Source organism: Dermochelys coriacea, chromosome 6 (assembly GCF_009764565.3).
Source record: "Dermochelys coriacea isolate rDerCor1 chromosome 6, rDerCor1.pri.v4, whole genome shotgun sequence".
In the NCBI taxonomy this organism is placed as follows: Eukaryota; Metazoa; Chordata; order Testudines; family Dermochelyidae; genus Dermochelys; species Dermochelys coriacea.
In genome coordinates, this window is record NC_050073.1 from 111,881,209 (window position 1) to 111,901,505 (window position 20,297).

The window sequence follows — 20,297 nt, forward strand, 5'->3', positions numbered from 1 at the left end:
AAACCAGAGTGAGGAGGTTGGCCGATGGAGTCTCCTGTGACTGTGGGGCCTATTTCCGATCCTCGGTCCGTTCACGTATCCGGGCAGAGTTCCTCTGGGCGGCGTCCTCTGACTCCCTTGTCGCCTTTGAGGAGCAGTGGGCGCTGTCTAGGGTTCTCTGCTCGGTGTCCCCGTCCGGTTCCCTTTGTTTGACCCTTTGACTACACTCCTGTCCTTGTTATTTTATTATTGTCCCCTGGAATTTTTTGGGTATCTAGGTCCTGTGGATCCCCCTTTTAGGCTGGGGGGGATCCTTTAGCGGTGGACGGGCTTTGCCCGCCCACTTCCCGGATCCCAATAAGACTACTCTTCCATAGCCATCTGGCCTTGCCCCATCACAGCAGCCAATATCAAGTGGAGTGCCCCAAGGGTCGGTCCTCAAACTGGTTTTGTTCAATATCTTCATTAATGATCTGGAGGATGGTGTGGATTGCAGCCTCAGCAAGTTTGCAGATGACACTAAACTGGGAGGAGAGGTAGATACGCTGGAGGGTAGGGATAGGATACAGAGGGCCCTAGACAAATTAGAGGATTGGGCCAAAAGAAATCTGATGAGGTTCAACAAGGACAAATGCAGAGTCCTGAACTTAGGATGGAAGAATCCCATGCACAGCTACAGACTAGGGACCGAATAGCTAGGCAGGAGTTCTGCAGAAAAGGACCTAGGGGTTACTGTGGACGAAAAGCTGGATATGAGTCAACAGTGTGCTGTTGTTGCCAAGAAGGCCAATGGCATTTTGGGCTGTATAAGTAGGGGCATTGCCAGCAGATCGAGGCACATGATCGTTCCCCTCTATTCAACATTGGTGAGGCCTCATCTGGAGTACTGTGTCCAGTTTTGGGCCCCACACTACAAGAAGGATGTGGAAAAATTGGAAAACGTCCAGCGGAGGGCAACAAAAATGATTAGGGGACTGGAACACATGATTTATGAGGAGAGGCTGAGGGAACTGGGATTATTTAGTCTGGGAAAGAGAAGAATGAGAGGGGATTTGATAGCTGCTTTCAACTACCTGAAAGGGGGTTCCAAAGATGATGGATTTTCTAGACTGTTCTCAATGGTAGCAGATGACGGAACGAGGAGTAATGGTCTCAAGTTGCAGTGGGGAAGGTTTAGGTTGGATATTAGGAAAAAACTTTTTCACTAGGAGGGTGGGGAAACACTGGAATGCGTTATCTAGGAATGTGGTGGAATCTCCTTCCTTTAGAAGTTTTTAAGGTCAGGCTTGACAAAGCCCTGGCTGGGATGATTTAGTTGGGGATTGGTCCTGCTTTGAGTAGGGGGTTGGACTAGATGACTCCTGAGGTCCCTTCCAACCCTGATATTCTATGATTCTATACTGCATTTTCAAGGATTTCACTCTCTGCTTTCTAACAGTCTCATGTGTAGTGCTATCCAATTCCCATGGGGGCTGCTTAGAGCATTTCATTTTGTGGGGCTAAAAGAGTGCATACAACCCTGAGAGTATTTTTAATGTATTTATTGTTAACTATAATTCTCTGTGAGCTTGAAATAAGCCTTGAGATCATTGTCTCCTTCTATTTGAATTGCTATAAAGCAGGATGTCCTTGTTTTCCAGCATCACAGTGGTCATCATTACTGATTCTCTGGTCTGTGCATGCTACTCTTCCTTAGCTCTGTTCTAAGCTGTGCGCCCCTGCCTACGGCCATTCCATCAGCCAGGGATCACTGAAGAAAGCAGCTTGAATGGCCCGTTGGGGCTGTGAGCAGCCAGCCACAACTTAGAGAAGCCCCAAGGAGGTCCAGCTTGGCCTGAAATAATATGGGTTGTCCAGTACCTCTGTGTGGAAACTGTTGAGAAATGATGGACTTTGTATTGATGACTGCAGTTTGTGTGGAATTCTCCTTTGGGACAGTTGAGAACTCGAGGAGGAGGGGATGAAGAATATGTTAATTTAGCAAGATATGACTTGGGAATCACCAAATACACTCTAGTACATTCCAGCTTTTCCTTCTGATGCATTTGCTTAGCCCCTACTAAACTGAATAGGTGGGAACAAAAAAATATATAAAGAAACTGGGATAAAGATGTGTGAGTGAATATGTGAAAATACAATATGCAGAATTACAATGGTGATTCGTCATTGGCCAGTACCAATGTCTCTTTAAAAAAAAGTTCTCCCCGCTCTAACTGAAGTTGCAGCTACATTAGCTTCATCAGAGAGTTAGACTTACCCCAACCTTTCAAGCAATGTTCATGCGACTTTGTATTGTAGTTTTCATAATCAAAAAATGATTACAATAATAATGTTGTTGCATTTATTATCGATACAGTGACTGTACTGTGAATTGAGAATACATTCAACATTCTAGTAATACATGTACAGTGATGGCTAACATATATGGTATTACCTTTTTGGTCATGTACTGAAGAGAAGCATTGATATAAACAAAAGGTAAATAACTATTTACATCTTATTTCTCTGGAAAAACCTTTCCAGCGATTTCACTGACATATGCCCCATTCTATGCATTAACTATTCGGATAAATATATACATAGTGAACTTTCTTACCCCAATTTTTTTTATTCTTCTTCTCAGTTGCCATATTTTATTTTTTTATTTTGAATATGTGAATCAGCAGTATATATTTTTCAGGAATCTGGAGCATTTCCTGAAGTTTTTATTTTTTTTTAAGGCTAAATATTATCCACCCTACTAACTGGGGCGGGGGTGGGGGAGGAAGGATTGTCATATCTACAGTATTATTTCTGTTTGTTCTACATTTTAAAATGATCATGGAATACAAATATTGCTCTATCTAAGAAAAAAGAAAATATATTTTTATAAGAAAGCAACATCAAGGCAGAAATATATTTAATAAAATAAAATCTAAACAGTTATGTATATCTCTAGTCCTCATAGCTCTAGCTTTATATTCATTTTTGCAAATAATCTATAATCTAAACACAACTGGCATGTTTTAGAGAATTATATTTAATAAAATCTTTTCACTATCTTTGCTCCATTCAACACTTTATTTTGCATGGTTAGGAGAATTTTATCAGACTTTGTTAAAAGTGTGAATGCCTCCTTTTCCTCTGTAGTTGTGTGTTTCTTCTTGGGTACATCTCATGAAACAAATGTTTCATTAGGTCCTACAGTATGTTCACATGCTTGCAAATGCCAGTGTGGTGAGGAATGATCCACAGACTGTTTTCATCAATGTCAGTTTTAAGTTCTGTTCCACTTTCATTTCTTCAGGAAAACTCTCTGGGAAGACAGCATTTTTCGGCATATGTTTTTCTCTTAGTTTGTTCTACCTTCAGATTTTCCATATATGCATAGATCAGAAAAAAATACTCATTTGGTGGTCTTTTCAAGAATACTTTGCTGGCTAGCTCTTTCCCTCTCCAACAAGATTAATTCAGTTCTTGCTGATGATGTCACTAAAGCACCAGAAACTTGGACATTAGATGAGGTCCCTGTAGTTTCATTTTCTTCACCCTTAATTGTTTCTTCTTTAGGTGATAAGTTTTCTTCTGCATCAAAAAATGTTTCAGGTTTCTCTGATGGACTTTCATCATCTGAAGTTTTCATTTCTTTTAGATTTGTCCCTTCTTCTTTGTCAATGTTCTTAGCCTTTTTTGATGGGGATGAGAAGCCTAATTTGGGAAATCTAAACCATCCAGTTTTTTCAGTTTGTTTAGAAGAGTCAGTATCTGATGCAGAAGAGTCAACACGTTGGATTTCTTCTGGAATTGATTTTTGGACTTCAGGTTTGGAATCTGAGCCTGTGTCATCAATGGAGGAAGAAAACCCAATACTTGGAAGCCAAAACTTGAATCTGCCAGAAGAACTTTTACTATCAGTTTTTTCTTTTTGATCCTTCATATCTTTTTCTTCATTTTCTGGTATTTTAGCTATTTCACCATCTTTAGAGAGAGGAGATACAGCTATTTCCTCTGGTTGCTTATCAGATTGAGTGTCTCCAAGTTTACTGGAAGACTGTACTTCAACTGTAAACGTTTTCAGTTTTGGCAAACTGACACTGGAAGATACAACATCGTTAGATTCATCAGTTTCACTTTGTGGTTTGCCAGATAATTTAAACTCAGCAGTGTCACTCTTTTGTATTGCTACCCCTAAATTTTCATCAGAAAGTTTAGGTTGGTGAACTTCACTCTCAGACACCTCATGTTTATATTCTGAATAAGACTGCAGTTTGACTGGCATGTCTAGTTTAACATGTGACTCAGGTATCTTCACTTTGAGAAGTGAAAATCCAAAACTAGCAGTTTTAATTTCTGATGAAGGAATCTCAGATTCTTTCACTATCTGAGAGAAGTAAGTCTCATGCGTTTCGATATCAACATGTCCAGATTCAACTTCATCTTGTGTCTTTATTTCTTTACCCTCTGCAAGTGGTCCCTGAATTTGTAGTGCTGCTTTTGAAACCGAAGAGTCTGTGGATGGGAGCTTAACATATACCTGTGGGTTTTTAATGTCACGTTCAGCCAATGTTGGCATTTTGACTGATGGCCTTTGGATATTACCACCCGCAAACTCCGGTCTTTCTTTAGGGATCTTAGTGCTTACTTCCAGTTTTGATGCTTCAATGTCAGTACCAGCACCTTTCAAGTCCGTTGCCACTTTTGATGTTGAAACGTCAGTTTCAGCTGTGGGTGCATTGTAAGTGAATGCTGGTATTTTTAACTTGGGAATTTTAATATTTACCTCTACACTTTCAGTTTGTTTGTCTGGCTTGTCCTCTGAAATCCTGGTTGATGATTCCATAACGTCTGAACTTGGACTTTGCAGGTCAGTGGAGTCATCTGCTTTTTTAAACTGGATTTCCACTATGCCTAGTTCAGTTTTAGGCAGTGAAACATCAGCCTCTAACTCTGGGAGAAATACATCAACTTCAAAACCCTTTGCTTTTGAATGTAACACTCCAAACTTTGGCATCTTAAATTTAGATGTTTTCATTTTGCTTGCTTCATCTTCATCTTCCGCTTTCACCCTGACTCCTGCAGAAATAGTCTTTTCAACACTTTCAGCTGGAAATTCTATTTCATGGTCTACAACACTTATTTCAGTATCCATTTTAATTCCCAGAGCACCTATCTTGGTATCTTCAAGGTTGGTTTTAACATCAGCAACATCTCCTGTTCCCTTTGTGGCAGGCCATCCAAATGAGGGTACACTGAATTTTGGCATTTTTAATTTACTTTCTCTTCCTTGAACATCCCTTCCTGTAGATTTTATCACACCCCCTAGCTTTTCAGTTTTAACTCCTGCACCTGGGTGTAGAATGTCCAACTCTACTTTTGGGAGGACATCTAATTTCTTCTGTGTTCCATCCAAAGCAATTTCAACAGATGGTGCTTTGTCTCCTATTTCTGGACTCTTTAGCTCAATGGAATGTTCTGCTGTTGAAACCTCTGCACACTCTGATTTGGCTTTTTGTTCTTGAAGGGTCAGATCACATTTAGGGAATGTAATGTCAGCTTTTGGTAAGCTGATGTCCACCCCAGTTTTTGAAGCACTAATTTCTGATGTAGAGAGTTCTACCTTAGGTAACATGACTTTTGGAGTATGTGTTTTCAATTGTTGTCCTTCAGTACCGCGTTTAACTATGTCAGCATAAGTTTCCATTTCAGGAATGCTCACTTTAATGACTGCTTTTTCTGGAGGTAGTGAAATTTCTGCTTCAAACTTTGGTGAGGTAACATCAGAACTTTTACCTTTGTGGAGAGAAACTCCCACTTTTGGAATCTCTGCTTTAGCAGATTTGATTTTACCTTCCAAAACATCCTTTCCAGCAGCAGATTCAGTGTCCACATGTGGCAATGATGTTGCATATTCAGGAGCTTCTATTTCTGTTTGCATTTCAGCAGAAGGAGCACTTACTTGCGGCTTTTCCAGGCTCCCTTCACTATCAATGTCATCTCTTTTTTCCTTAGAAGATGACCGACCAAATGTTGGCATTCTAAATTTTGGCATTTTAAACCAGCCCTGATGTTCTTCAGTCTGAATTTCTCCAGACTTCATTTCATGTTCTCCTTGCACTTTCATAATCTCCACTTCAGGGCTTTGAAAGGCCACCTCTGTGGTTGAAACAGAAACGGATGGGAGACTAACATCCATCTCTGGAGCTTTAATGTCAGTGATAGAAACTTGAGGCATTTTCATTTTCCCAGCTGAAACCTCTATTTCTGCATCAGAGACATCAGATTTAACTTCTAGTATTGGAGCTTCCACAGCAATGTCAGCAATATCTGTTGTCAGCAATATCTGGGGAACTCCAGCTTCCATTTTGAGTAAGCTGATCTCACTTTCTGGTCTTTTTCCTTTTGGAAGTGAAATTCCAAACTTTGGCTTTTGGAATTTAGGCATTTTCATCTTTCCTTCAACACCTTCAACTTTCACTTCTGCTCCATCCACCGCCAATGGTCCTTCGATTCCTGTTTCTGGACTCTTCAGCTCAATGGAAGCTTCTGCTGTGGGAAATTTAATACCCATGGACAAGTTGACATCATCACCAGCAGACCCTGATTTGAGGTCAGCTTGTTGAAGACTCACATCATCTGTAGGAAAGGTGGCATCAACCTTAGGTAGGCTAATGTCCATGTCTGATTCGGGAACTTTGATTTCTGGTTTGGAAAATTCCAAAGTAGAAATCTGAACTTTTGGCATTTTTATGCTTATTTGTGCTCCCTCTTCTATACTTTTGCTATGACTGCTTTCTATATCAGGTATCTGCACTAAGTCTTCTCCGCCTCTTTCTGGTTTAGAAACAGTAACATCAGCTTCCACTTTTGGCAGATTCACCTGAGCTTTAGGAACCTTAATTTTGGAGAATGAAATTTTAGGTATGATAAATGGAGGCTTTTTAATTTGGCTTTTTTGTTCTTTTTTTCCTGTAGATATTTCAATAGCAAGATCCATGCTTGGACCCTGATCCTCAGTTACAATTTCTACTAGTTTTGTGTCTGTTTTGCCTGATGATACAGTAATTTTAGGCTCTTCCAGAGGTTCTTCAAAATCGGCTTTAATGCTTGCTTCTTTTTTTGATGACCAACTAAATGATGGCAATTTGAATTTTGGCAACTTGAAATGTCCTTCTTTCCCTTCCATATCCGTATCTCCAGGTTTTATTTCTCCCTCAACCATTGTTGCTTTAGATGCCATATTTGAATCTTGAATACCAATCTCTACCATTGGAACAGAAACACTGGATTGGAGGTTAAAGTCAACTTCGGGTGTCTTAATATCAGCTTCAGGTATTTTGGGCATTTTGATTTTCCAGACTGAAGATTCTGTTTCTGCATTAGGGATGGCAGATTCAACTTCTACTGTTGGTGCTTTCAGAGAAACGTCAATAATATCTGTCATCGCTTTTAGCTGGGGAATATCAGCTTCCATTTTGGGTAAGCTGATCTCACTTTCTGGCACTTTCCCTTTAGGATGTGAAATTCCAAACTTTGGCTTTTGGAATTCAGGCATTTTAATCTTCCCTTCAAGACCTTCAGCTTTCAGCTCTGCTCCATCCACAACAATTCCAGCTGATATTCCTTCAACTCCTGTTTCTGGACTTTGCAACTCTATGGACCCTTCCGATGTTGGAATCTTAATATCTGGGGCTGACAGGTTGACATCAGCACCAGCAGACATCAGTTTCAAGTCAGCTTGTTGAATAGTCACATCATATGTAGGAAGCTTGACATCATCCGTAGGTAAGCGAACGTCCACATCCATTTTGGGAGCTTTGATTTCTGTTTTTGAAAATTCTGAAGTAGAGATCTTAACCTTTGGCATTTTTATGGCAATTCCTTCTCCATCTCCACTGCTTCCTTTCTCTGATATCTGCAGTGAAACATCTCCTTCATTTTCTGGTTTAGGACCACTAACATCACTTTCCAATTTTGGCAGAGAGACCTGTGCTTTGTGACCCTTCATTTTAGGAAGTGATAACTTTGGCATGCTGAACTGAGGCTTTTTAATTTTCTCCTTCTCACCTATAGGCATGTCACTTTCGAGATCCACACTTGGGCACCGAACCTCAGCTACAGTTAATGTTAATCCAGCTTCTGTTTCTCCTAATGAAGAGGCCAAAGTAGGCTCCTCAAGGGTTGCTTCAGTATCACATGTAACAACTGCTTCTTTCTTTGGTGACCAACGAAATGATGAGAGTTTGAATTTTGGCATTTTGAATTTGCTTTCTTTCCCTTCAATGTCTTTTTCTGCAGATTTTATTTCACTCTCAGTCTTTACCACTTTACTTTCTAAATCTGGGCCTCGAATGTCTACCTTTGTTGTTGGGATGGTAACATCAACTGATGGGAGGCTGAAGTCCACCTTTGGTGCTCCATCAGCTTTAGGTATATGAGACATTTTGAGTGATGGCAGTTGCATTTTTAAGCCTGACACTTCTGTTCCTGCATCAGAGACTTCACGTTTAACATCTAAAGATGAAGTTTCAATAGCAATCTCAGTAACTTCAGCTGTTACTTTTGGTTTGGAAATGTCACCTTCCATTTGAGGTAGGCTGATCTCACTCTCTGGAATTTTTCCCTTAGGCAGTGAAATTCCAAACTTCATCTTTTGGAATTTAGGCATTTTAGACTTCACTTCGAAACCTTCAAGCTTCACTTCTCCTCTATCTATAGCAACGTCAACTGATGGTATTTTAGCAACTATATCTGTACTCTTCAGCTCAGAGGAACTTTCTGTCAATGCAAATTTAATATCTGTCTCTGCAATGCTTACATCACCAATAGCAGACCCAGATATCACTTTGGGTTCTTGAACACTCATGTGATACTTAGTAAGAGTGACATCATCTTTCAGTAAGTTTGCATCCTGGTCAGCTATATGGGTACTGATATCAACTTTGGAAAACCCCAAATCAGGAATCCGAAATTTTGGTAAATTAACACGTTTGGCCCTTGCATCTTCTCCACACTCAGGAAGATTCACGCTACTCTCAGGGCCTGAAAACCTCAATGGTATTCCTTCAGCTATTACATTAGCTTCAGTTATAGGGTGAAAAACATCAGCCTGCAAGTTGGGATCACTAATATCAGATTTAGGTATCTTAGAAATAGAAACCTTTTGAATTTTAAAAAGAGGCATTTTAGATGTCCGCTTAACACTATCTTTTACAGAACTACTTAGAATTTCAAGTCCAACACTTGGAGCCTGGATTTCAGGTCCTGACACTGTTATCTCTCCTTCTGCCCCAGCTGATGGCACTGTCACCTGGAGCTCTTTCACGCTTGCTTCAACACCTGCTACTCCACCACTGGTCTCTTTTGTGGTGGACCAGCCAAATGAAGGCATGCCGAATTTTGGCATTTTGAACTTACTTTCTTTTCCTTTAGCATCTTTATCTGTGGCTTTTATTTCACCTTCTATCTTTACCGCTTTAGCTGTTGCTTCTGGGCCTTGAATGTCCACCTCTGTCTTTGGAAGAGAAACGTCTACTGATGGGAGGGTGATGTCCACCTTTGGTGCTTGAAGGTCTGCTTTAGGCATTTTGGGCATTTTGAGTGATGGCATTTGTATTTTCCTGCCAGAATCTTCAGTCTCTACGTCAGGAACATCAGCTTCCACTGCTAGTGTCGAGGTTTCCACGTCGATTGCACTCACTTGGCCCTCGACTTTTGGCTTGGGAATGTCAACTTCCAATTTGGGTAAGCTGATCTCGCCTTCTGGCACTTTGCCTTTTGGAAGTGAAACTCCAAACTTTGGCTTTTCAAATTTAGGCATTTGAATTTTCCCTTCCAAACCGGCAGTTTTCACCTCTGGTCCCTCCGCCGCAATTTCAGCGGATGGTGCTTTCGCTTCAATTCCTGGACTCTTCAGCTCAATGGAACCTTCTATTTTGGGAATCTTGACTCCAGGTGCCGAGATTTTGACATCTCCGGGAACGGAGGCTGCTTTCAGGTCAGCTTCGTGAAGACTGACGTCACACGTGGGAAGTGAGACATCGACTTTGGATAAGGTAACATCCATGTCTACCTTGGGAGCTTTGATTTCTGGTTTAGAAAATCCCATAGACGGCACCTTGACTTTTGGCATGTGTATTTTCATCCCTCTTGCCTCTGCTTTCCCTGTCTCAACTTCAATACTGCTTTCCATGTCGGGAACTTTCACTTCAAATCCCCCCTCTTTCCTTTCGCCTTGTGATTTGGGAAGGCAAATATCTGCCTCTACCTTTGACAGACCGACCTGTACCTGGGGAGCCTTGACTTTGGGAAGCTTCACACTTGGCAGCTTAACGTCAGGTATTTTAATTTTCCCCTTCTCACCATCTTTTCCTGCAGAAGTCCCGATTTCCAGTTCAGCACTTGGAGCCTGGATGGCAGGTCCTGACACTGTCATCTCTCCTTCTGCCCCAGCTGATGGCACTGTCACCTGGGGCTCTTTCACGCTTCCTTCAACACCTGCTACTCCACCACTGGTCTCTTTTGTGGTGGACCAGCCAAATGAAGGCATGCCGAATTTTGGCATTTTGAACTTACTTTCTTTGCCCTTAGCATCTTTATCTGTGGCTTTTATTTCACCTTCTATCTTTACCGCTTTAGCTGTTGCTTCTGGGCCTTGAATGTCCACCTCTGTCTTTGGAAGAGAAACGTCTACTGATGGGAGGGTAATGTCCACCTTTGGTGCTTGAAGGTCTGCTTTAGGCATTTTGGGCATTTTGAGTGATGGCATTTGTATTTCCCAGCCGGAAGCTTCAGTCTCTACGTCAGGAACATCAGCTTCCACTGCTAGTGTCGAGGTTTCCACGTCGATTGCACCCACTTGGCCCTTGACTTTTGGCTTGGCAATGTCAGCTTCCATTTTGGGTAAGCTGATCTCGCCTTCTGGCACTTTGCCTTTTGGAAGTGAAACTCCAAACTTTGGCTTTTCAAATTTAGGCATTTGAATTTTCCCTTCCAAACCGGCAGTTTTCACCTCTGGTCCCTCCGCCGCAATTTCAGCGGATGGTGCTTTCGCTTCAATTCCTGGACTCTTCAGCTCAATGGAACCTTCTATTTTGGGAATCTTGACTCCAGGTGCCGAGATTTTGACATCTCCGGGAACGGAGGCTGCTTTCAGGTCAGCTTCGTGAAGACTGACGTCACACGTGGGAAGTGAGACATCGACTTTGGATAAGGTAACATCCACGTCTACCTTGGGAGCTTTGATTTCTGGTTTAGAAAATCCCATAGAAGGCACCTTGACTTTTGGCATGTGTATTTTCATCCCTCTTGCCTCTGCTTTCCCTGTCTCAACTTCAATACTTCTTTCCATGTCGGGAACTTTCACTTCAAATCCCCCCTCTTTCCTTTCGCCTTGTGATTTGGGAAGGCAAATATCTGCCTCTACCTTTGGCAGACCGACCTGTACCTGGGGAGCCTTGACTTTGGGAAGCTTCACACTCGGCAGCTTAACGTCAGGTATTTTAATTTTCCCCTTCTCACCATCTTTTCCTGCAGAAGTCCCGATTTCCAGTTCAGCACTTGGAGCCTGGATGGCAAGTCTTGACACTGTCATCTCTCCTTCTGCCCCAGCTGATGGCACTGTCACCTGGGGCTCTTTCACGCTTCCTTCAACACCTGCTACTCCACCACTGGTCTCTTTTGTGGTGGACCAGCCAAATGAAGGCATGCCGAATTTTGGCATTTTGAACTTACTTTCTTTGCCCTTAGCATCTTTATCTGTGGCTTTTATTTCACCTTCTATCTTTACCGCTTTAGCTGTTGCTTCTGCGCCTTGAATGTCCACCTCTGTCTTTGGAAGAGAAACGTCTACTGATGGGAGGGTGATGTCCACCTTTGGTGCTTGAAGGTCTGCTTTAGGCATTTTGGGCATTTTGAGTGATGGCATTTGTATTTCCCAGCCGGAAGCTTCAGTCTCTACGTCAGGAACATCAGCTTCCACTGCTAGTGTCGAGGTTTCCACGTCGATTGCACCCACTTGGCCCTTGACTTTTGGCTTGGGAATGTCAGCTTCCATTTTAAATAAGCTGATCTCGCCTTCTGGCACTTTGCCTTTTGGAAGTGAAACTCCAAACTTTGGCTTTTCAAATTTAGGCATTTGAATTTTCCCTTCCAAACCGGCAGTTTTCACCTCTGGTCCCTCCGCCGCAATTTCAGCGGATGGTGCTTTCGCGTCAATTCCTGGACTCTTCAGCTCAATGGAACCTTCTATTTTGGGAATCTTGACTCCAGGTGCCGAGATTTTGACATCTCCGGGAACGGAGGCTGCTTTCAGGTCAGCTTCGTGAAGACTGACGTCACACGTGGGAAGTGAGACATCGACTTTGGATAAGGTAACATCCACGTCTACCTTGGGAGCTTTGATTTCTGGTTTAGAAAATCCCATAGAAGGCACCTTGACTTTTGGCATGTGTATTTTCATCCCTCTTGCCTCTGCTTTCCCTGTCTCAACTTCAATACTGCTTTCCATGTCGGGAACTTTCACTTCAAATCCCCCCTCTTTCCTTTCGCCTTGTGATTTGGGAAGGCAAATATCTGCCTCTACCTTTGGCAGACCGACCTGTACCTGGGGAGCCTTGACTTTGGGAAGCTTCACACTCGGCAGCTTAACGTCAGGTATTTTAATTTTCCCCTTCTCACCATCTTTTCCTGCAGAAGTCCCGATTTCCAGTTCAGCACTTGGAGCCTGGATGGCAGGTCCTGACACTGTCATCTCTCCTTCTGCCCCAGCTGATGGCACTGTCACCTGGGGCTCTTTCACGCTTCCTTCAACACCTGCTACTCCACCACTGGTCTCTTTTGTGGTGGACCAGCCAAATGAAGGCATGCCGAATTTTGGCATTTTGAACTTACTTTCTTTGCCCTTAGCATCTTTATCTGTGGCTTTTATTTCACCTTCTATCTTTACCGCTTTAGCTGTTGCTTCTGGGCCTTGAATGTCCACCTCTGTCTTTGGAAGAGAAACGTCTACTGATGGGAGGGTGATGTCCACCTTTGGTGCTTGAAGGTCTGCTTTAGGCATTTTGGGCATTTTGAGTGATGGCATTTGTATTTCCCAGCCGGAAGCTTCAGTCTCTACGTCAGGAACATCAGCTTCCACTGCTAGTGTCGAGGTTTCCACGTCAATTGCACCCACTTGGCCCTTGACTTTTGGCTTGGGAATGTCAGCTTCCATTTTAAATAAGCTGATCTCGCCTTCTGGCACTTTGCCTTTTGGAAGTGAAACTCCAAACTTTGGCTTTTCAAATTTAGGCATTTGAATTTTCCCTTCCAAACCGGCAGTTTTCACCTCTGGTCCCTCCGCCGCAATTTCAGCAGATGGTGCTTTCGCGTCAATTCCTGGACTCTTCAGCTCAATGGAACCTTCTATTTTGGGAATCTTGACTCCAGGTGCCGAGATTTTGACATCTCCAGGAACGGAGGCTGCTTTCAGGTCAGCTTCGTGAAGACTGACGTCACACGTGGGAAGTGAGACATCGACTTTGGATAAGGTAACATCCACGTCTACCTTGGGAGCTTTGATTTCTGGTTTAGAAAATCCCATAGAAGGCACCTTGACTTTTGGCATGTGTATTTTCATCCCTCTTGCCTCTGCTTTCCCTGTCTCAACTTCAATACTGCTTTCCATGTCGGGAACTTTCACTTCAAATCCCCCCTCTTTCCTTTCGCCTTGTGATTTGGGAAGGCAAATATCTGCCTCTACCTTTGGCAGACCGACCTGTACCTGGGGAGCCTTGACTTTGGGAAGCTTCACACTCGGCAGCTTAACGTCAGGTATTTTAATTTTCCCCTTCTCACCATCTTTTCCTGCAGAAGTCCCGATTTCCAGTTCAGCACTTGGAGCCTGGATGGCAGGTCCTGACACTGTCATCTCTCCTTCTGCCCCAGCTGATGGCACTGTCACCTGGGGCTCTTTCACGCTTCCTTCAACACCTGCTACTCCACCACTGGTCTCTTTTGTGGTGGACCAGCCAAATGAAGGCATGCCGAATTTTGGCATTTTGAACTTACTTTCTTTGCCCTTAGCATCTTTATCTGTGGCTTTTATTTCACCTTCTATCTTTACCGCTTTAGCTGTTGCTTCTGGGCCTTGAATGTCCACCTCTGTCTTTGGAAGAGAAACGTCTACTGATGGGAGGGTGATGTCCACCTTTGGTGCTTGAAGGTCTGCTTTAGGCATTTTGGGCATTTTGAGTGATGGCATTTGTATTTCCCAGCCGGAAGCTTCAGTCTCTACGTCAGGAACATCAGCTTCCACTGCTAGTGTCGAGGTTTCCACGTCGATTGCACCCACTTGGCCCTTGACTTTTGGCTTGGGAATGTCAGCTTCCATTTTAAATAAGCTGATCTCGCCTTCTGGCACTTTGCCTTTTGGAAGTGAAACTCCAAACTTTGGCTTTTCAAATTTAGGCATTTGAATTTTCCCTTCCAAACCGGCAGTTTTCACCTCTGGTCCCTCCGCCACAATTTCAGCTGATGGTGCTTTCGCGTCAATTCCTGGACTCTTCAGCTCAATGGAACCTTCTATTTTGGGAATCTTGACTCCAGGTGCCGAGATTTTGACATCTCCGGGAACGGAGGCTGCTTTCAGGTCAGCTTCGTGAAGACAGACGTCACACGTGGGAAGTGAGACATCGACTTTGGATAAGGTAACATCCACGTCTACCTTGGGAGCTTTGATTTCTGGTTTAGAAAATCCCATAGAAGGCACCTTGACTTTTGGCATGTGTATTTTCATCCCTCTTGCCTCTGCTTTCCCTGTCTCAACTTCAATACTGCTTTCCATGTCGGGAACTTTCACTTCAAATCCCCCCTCTTTCCTTTCGCCTTGTGATTGGGGAAGGCAAATATCTGCCTCTACCTTTGGCAGACCGACCTGTACCTGGGGAGCCTTGAGTTTGGGAAGCTTCGCACTCGGCAGCTTAACGTCAGGTATTTTAATTTTCCCCTTCTCACCATCTTTTCCTGCAGAAGTCCCGATTTCCAGTTCAGCACTTGGAGCCTGGATGGCAAGTCCTGACACTGTCATCTCTCCTTCTGCCCCAGCTGATGGCACTGTCACCTGGGGCTCTTTCACGCTTCCTTCAACACCTGCTACTCCACCACTGGTCTCTTTTGTGGTGGACCAGCCAAATGAAGGCATGCCGAATTTTGGCATTTTGAACTTACTTTCTTTGCCCTTAGCATCTTTATCTGTGGCTTTTATTTCACCTTCTATCTTTACTGCTTTAGCTGTTGCTTCTGGGCCTTGAATGTCCACCTCTGTCTTTGGAAGAGAAACGTCTACTGATGGGAGGGTGATGTCCACCTTTGGTGCTTGAAGGTCTGCTTTAGGCATTTTGGGCATTTTGAGTGATGGCATTTGTATTTGCCAGCCGGAAGCTTCAGTCTCTACGTCAGGAACATCAGCTTCCACTGCTAGTGTCGAGGTTTCCACGTCGATTGCACCCACTTGGCCCTTGACTTTTGGCTTGGGAATGTCAGCTTCCATTTTAAATAAGCTGATCTCGCCTTCTGGCACTTTGCCTTTTGGAAGTGAAACTCCAAACTTTGGCTTTTCAAATTTAGGCATTTGAATTTTCCCTTCCAAACCGGCAGTTTTCACCTCTGGTCCCTCCGCCGCAATTTCAGCGGATGGTGCTTTCGCGTCAATTCCTGGACTCTTCAGCTCAATGGAACCTTCTATTTTGGGAATCTTGACTCCAGGTGCCGAGATTTTGACATCTCCGGGAACGGAGGCTGCTTTCAGGTCAGCTTCGTGAAGATTGACGTCACACGTGGGAAGTGAGACATCGACTTTGGATAAGGTAACATCCACGTCTACCTTGGGAGCTTTGATTTCTGGTTTAGAAAATCCCATAGAAGGCACCTTGACTTTTGGCATGTGTATTTTCATCCCTCTTGCCTCTGCTTTCCCTGTCTCAACTTCAATACTGCTTTCCATGTCGGGAACTTTCACTTCAAATCCCCCCTCTTTCCTTTCGCCTTGTGATTTGGGAAGGCAAATATCTGCCTCTACCTTTGACAGACCGACCTGTACATGGGGAGCCTTGACTTTGGGAAGCTTCACACTCGCCAGCTTAACGTCAGGTATTTTAATTTTCCCCTTCTCACCATCTTTTCCTGCAGAAGTCCCGATTTCCAGTTCAGCACTTGGAGCCTGGATGGCAGGTCCTGACACTGTTATCTCTCCTTCTGCCCCAGCTGATGGCACTGTCACCTGGGGCTCTTTCACGCTTCCTTCAACACCTGCTACTCCACCACTGGTCTCTTTTGTGGTGGACCAGCCAAATGAAGGCATGCCGAATTTTGGCATTTTGAACTTACTTTCTTTGCCCTTAGCATCTTTATCTGTGGCTTTTATTTCACCTTCTATCCTTACCGCTTTAGCTGTTGCTTCTGGGCCTTGAATGTCCACCTCTGTCTTTGGAAGAGAAACGTCTACTGATGGGAGGGTGATGTCCACCTTTGGTGCTTGAAGGTCTGCTTTAGGCATTTTGGGCATTTTGAGTGATGGCATTTGTATTTCCCAGCCGGAAGCTTCAGTCTCTACGTCAGGAAAATCAGCTTCCACTGCTAGTGTCGAGGTTTCCACGTCGATTGCACCCACTTGGCCCTTGACTTTTGGCTTGGGAATGTCAGCTTCCATTTTAAATAAGCTGATCTCGCCTTCTGGCACTTTGCCTTTTGGAAGTGAAACTCCAAACTTTGGCTTTTCAAATTTAGGCATTTGAATTTTCTCTTCTAAACCGGCAGTTTTCACCTCTGGTTCCTCCGCCGCAATTTCAGCGGATGGTGCTTTCGCTTCAATTCCTGGACTCTTCAGTTCAATGGAACCTTCTATTTTGGGAATCTTGACTTCAGGTGCCGAGATTTTGACATCTCCGGGAACGGAGGCTGCTTTCAGGTCAGCTTCGTGAAGACTGACGTCACACGTGGGAAGTGAGACATCGACTTTGGGTAAAGTAACATCCACGTCTACTTTGGGAGCTTTGATTTCTGGTTTGGAAAATCCCATAGAAAGCATTTTGACTTTTGGCATGTGTATTTTCATCCCTCTTGCCTCTGCTTTCCCTGTCTTAACTTCAGTACTGCTTTCCTTGTCGGGAACTTTCACTTCAAATCCCCCCTCTTTCCTTTCGCCTTGTGATTTGGGAAGGCAAATATCTGCCTCTACCTTTGACAGACTGACCTGTACCTGGGGAGCCTTGACTTTGGGAAGCTTCGCACTCGGCAGCTTAACGTCAGGTATTTTAATTTTCCCCTTCTCACCATCTTTTCCTGCAGAAGTCCCGATTTCCAGTTCAGCACTTGGAGCCTGGATGGCAAGTCCTGACACTGTCATCTCTCCTTCTGCCCCAGCTGATGGCACTGTCACCTGGGGCTCTTTCACGCTTCCTTCAACACCTGCTACTCCACCACTGGTCTCTTTTGTGGTGGACCAGCCAAATGAAGGCATGCCGAATTTTGGCATTTTGAACTTACTTTCTTTGCCCTTAGCATCTTTATCTGTGGCTTTTATTTCACCTTCTATCTTTACTGCTTTAGCTGTTGCTTCTGGGCCTTGAATGTCCACCTCTGTCTTTGGAAGAGAAACGTCTACTGATGGGAGGGTGATGTCCACCTTTGGTGCTTGAAGGTCTGCTTTAGGCATTTTGGGCATTTTGAGTGATGGCATTTGTATTTGCCAGCCGGAAGCTTCAGTCTCTACGTCAGGAACATCAGCTTCCACTGCTAGTGTCGAGGTTTCCACGTCGATTGCACCCACTTGGCCCTTGACTTTTGGCTTGGGAATGTCAGCTTCCATTTTAAATAAGCTGATCTCGCCTTCTGGCACTTTGCCTTTTGGAAGTGAAACTCCAAACTTTGGCTTTTCAAATTTAGGCATTTGAATTTTCCCTTCCAAACCGGCAGTTTTCACCTCTGGTCCCTCCGCCGCAATTTCAGCGGATGGTGCTTTCGCGTCAATTCCTGGACTCTTCAGCTCAATGGAACCTTCTATTTTGGGAATCTTGACTCCAGGTGCCGAGATTTTGACATCTCCGGGAACGGAGGCTGCTTTCAGGTCAGCTTCGTGAAGATTGACGTCACACGTGGGAAGTGAGACATCGACTTTGGATAAGGTAACATCCACGTCTACCTTGGGAGCTTTGATTTCTGGTTTAGAAAATCCCATAGAAGGCACCTTGACTTTTGGCATGTGTATTTTCATCCCTCTTGCCTCTGCTTTCCCTGTCTCAACTTCAATACTGCTTTCCATGTCGGGAACTTTCACTTCAAATCCCCCCTCTTTCCTTTCGCCTTGTGATTTGGGAAGGCAAATATCTGCCTCTACCTTTGACAGACCGACCTGTACATGGGGAGCCTTGACTTTGGGAAGCTTCACACTCGCCAGCTTAACGTCAGGTATTTTAATTTTCCCCTTCTCACCATCTTTTCCTGCAGAAGTCCCGATTTCCAGTTCAGCACTTGGAGCCTGGATGGCAGGTCCTGACACTGTTATCTCTCCTTCTGCCCCAGCTGATGGCACTGTCACCTGGGGCTCTTTCACGCTTCCTTCAACACCTGCTACTCCACCACTGGTCTCTTTTGTGGTGGACCAGCCAAATGAAGGCATGCCGAATTTTGGCATTTTGAACTTACTTTCTTTGCCCTTAGCATCTTTATCTGTGGCTTTTATTTCACCTTCTATCCTTACCGCTTTAGCTGTTGCTTCTGGGCCTTGAATGTCCACCTCTGTCTTTGGAAGAGAAACGTCTACTGATGGGAGGGTGATGTCCACCTTTGGTGCTTGAAGGTCTGCTTTAGGCATTTTGGGCATTTTGAGTGATGGCATTTGTATTTCCCAGCCGGAAGCTTCAGTCTCTACGTCAGGAAAATCAGCTTCCACTGCTAGTGTCGAGGTTTCCACGTCGATTGCACCCACTTGGCCCTTGACTTTTGGCTTGGGAATGTCAGCTTCCATTTTAAATAAGCTGATCTCGCCTTCTGGCACTTTGCCTTTTGGAAGTGAAACTCCAAACTTTGGCTTTTCAAATTTAGGCATTTGAATTTTCTCTTCTAAACCGGCAGTTTTCACCTCTGGTTCCTCCGCCGCAATTTCAGCGGATGGTGCTTTCGCTTCAATTCCTGGACTCTTCAGTTCAATGGAACCTTCTATTTTGGGAATCTTGACTTCAGGTGCCGAGATTTTGACATCTCCGGGAACGGAGGCTGCTTTCAGGTCAGCTTCGTGAAGACTGACGTCACACGTGGGAAGTGAGACATCGACTTTGGGTAAAGTAACATCCACGTCTACTTTGGGAGCTTTGATTTCTGGTTTGGAAAATCCCATAGAAAGCATTTTGACTTTTGGCATGTGTATTTTCATCCCTCTTGCCTCTGCTTTCCCTGTCTTAACTTCAGTACTGCTTTCCTTGTCGGGAACTTTCACTTCAAATCCCCCCTCTTTCCTTTCGCCTTGTGATTTGGGAAGGCAAATATCTGCCTCTACCTTTGACAGACTGACCTGTACCTGGGGAGCCTTGACTTTGGGAAGCTTCACACTTGGCAGCTTAACATCAGGTATTTTAATTTTCCCCTTCTCACCATCATTTGTTGCAGAAGTCCCGATTTCCAGTTCAGCACTTGGAGCCTGAATGGCAGGTCCTGACAGTGTTATCTCTCCTTCTGCCCTAGCGGATGGCACTGTCACCTGAGGCTCTTTCACGCTTGCTTCAACACCTGCTACTCCACCACTGGTCTCTTTTGTGGTGGACCAGCCAAATGAAGGCATACTGAATTTTGGGATTTTGAACTTACTTTCTTTTCCTTTAGCATCTTTATCTGTGGCTTTTATTTCAGCTTCTATCTTTACCGCTTTAGCTGTTGCTTCTGCGCCTTGAATGTCCACCTCGGCCTTTGGAAGAGAAACATCTACTGATGGGAGGGTCATGTCTACCTTTGGTGCTTGAAGATCTGCTTTAGGCATTTTGACTGATGGCATTTGTATTTGCCAGCCGGAAGCTTCAGTCTCTACGTCAGGAACATCAGCTTCCACTGCTAGTGTCGAGGTTTCCACGTCGAATGCACCCACTTGGCCCTTGACTTTTGGCTTGGGAATGTCAGCTTCCATTTTGGGTAAGCTGATCTCGCCCTCTGGCACTTTGCCTTTTGGAAGTGAAACTCCAAACTTTGGCTTTTCAAATTTAGGCATTTGAATTTTCCCTTCCAAACCGGCAGTTTTCACCTCTGGTCCCTCCGCCGCAATTTCAGCGGATGGTGCTTCTGCTTCAATTCCTGGACTCTTCAGCTCAATGGAACCT

The 20,297-nt window shown here is 44.1% G+C and overlaps 1 protein-coding gene across 3 annotated transcripts in view; it reads right to left on the reverse strand.

Annotated features, from left to right (window-relative positions):
- Positions 1–2,297: 2,297 nt before the first annotated feature.
- Positions 2,298–20,297, reverse strand: part of AHNAK2 (AHNAK nucleoprotein 2) — a 69,016-nt gene continuing 51,016 nt past the window's right edge. For 2 of the 3 annotated variants that reach the window (XM_043517740.1, XM_043517741.1), the window contains exon 8: positions 2,298–19,948. In XM_043517740.1, coding sequence (XP_043373675.1) covers positions 3,365–19,948 — 16,584 coding nt within the window. In that variant the 3' untranslated portion in view covers positions 2,298–3,364. The remainder of the gene's footprint in view (positions 19,949–20,297) is intronic. The other variant, XM_043517742.1, reaches the window with a different exon arrangement.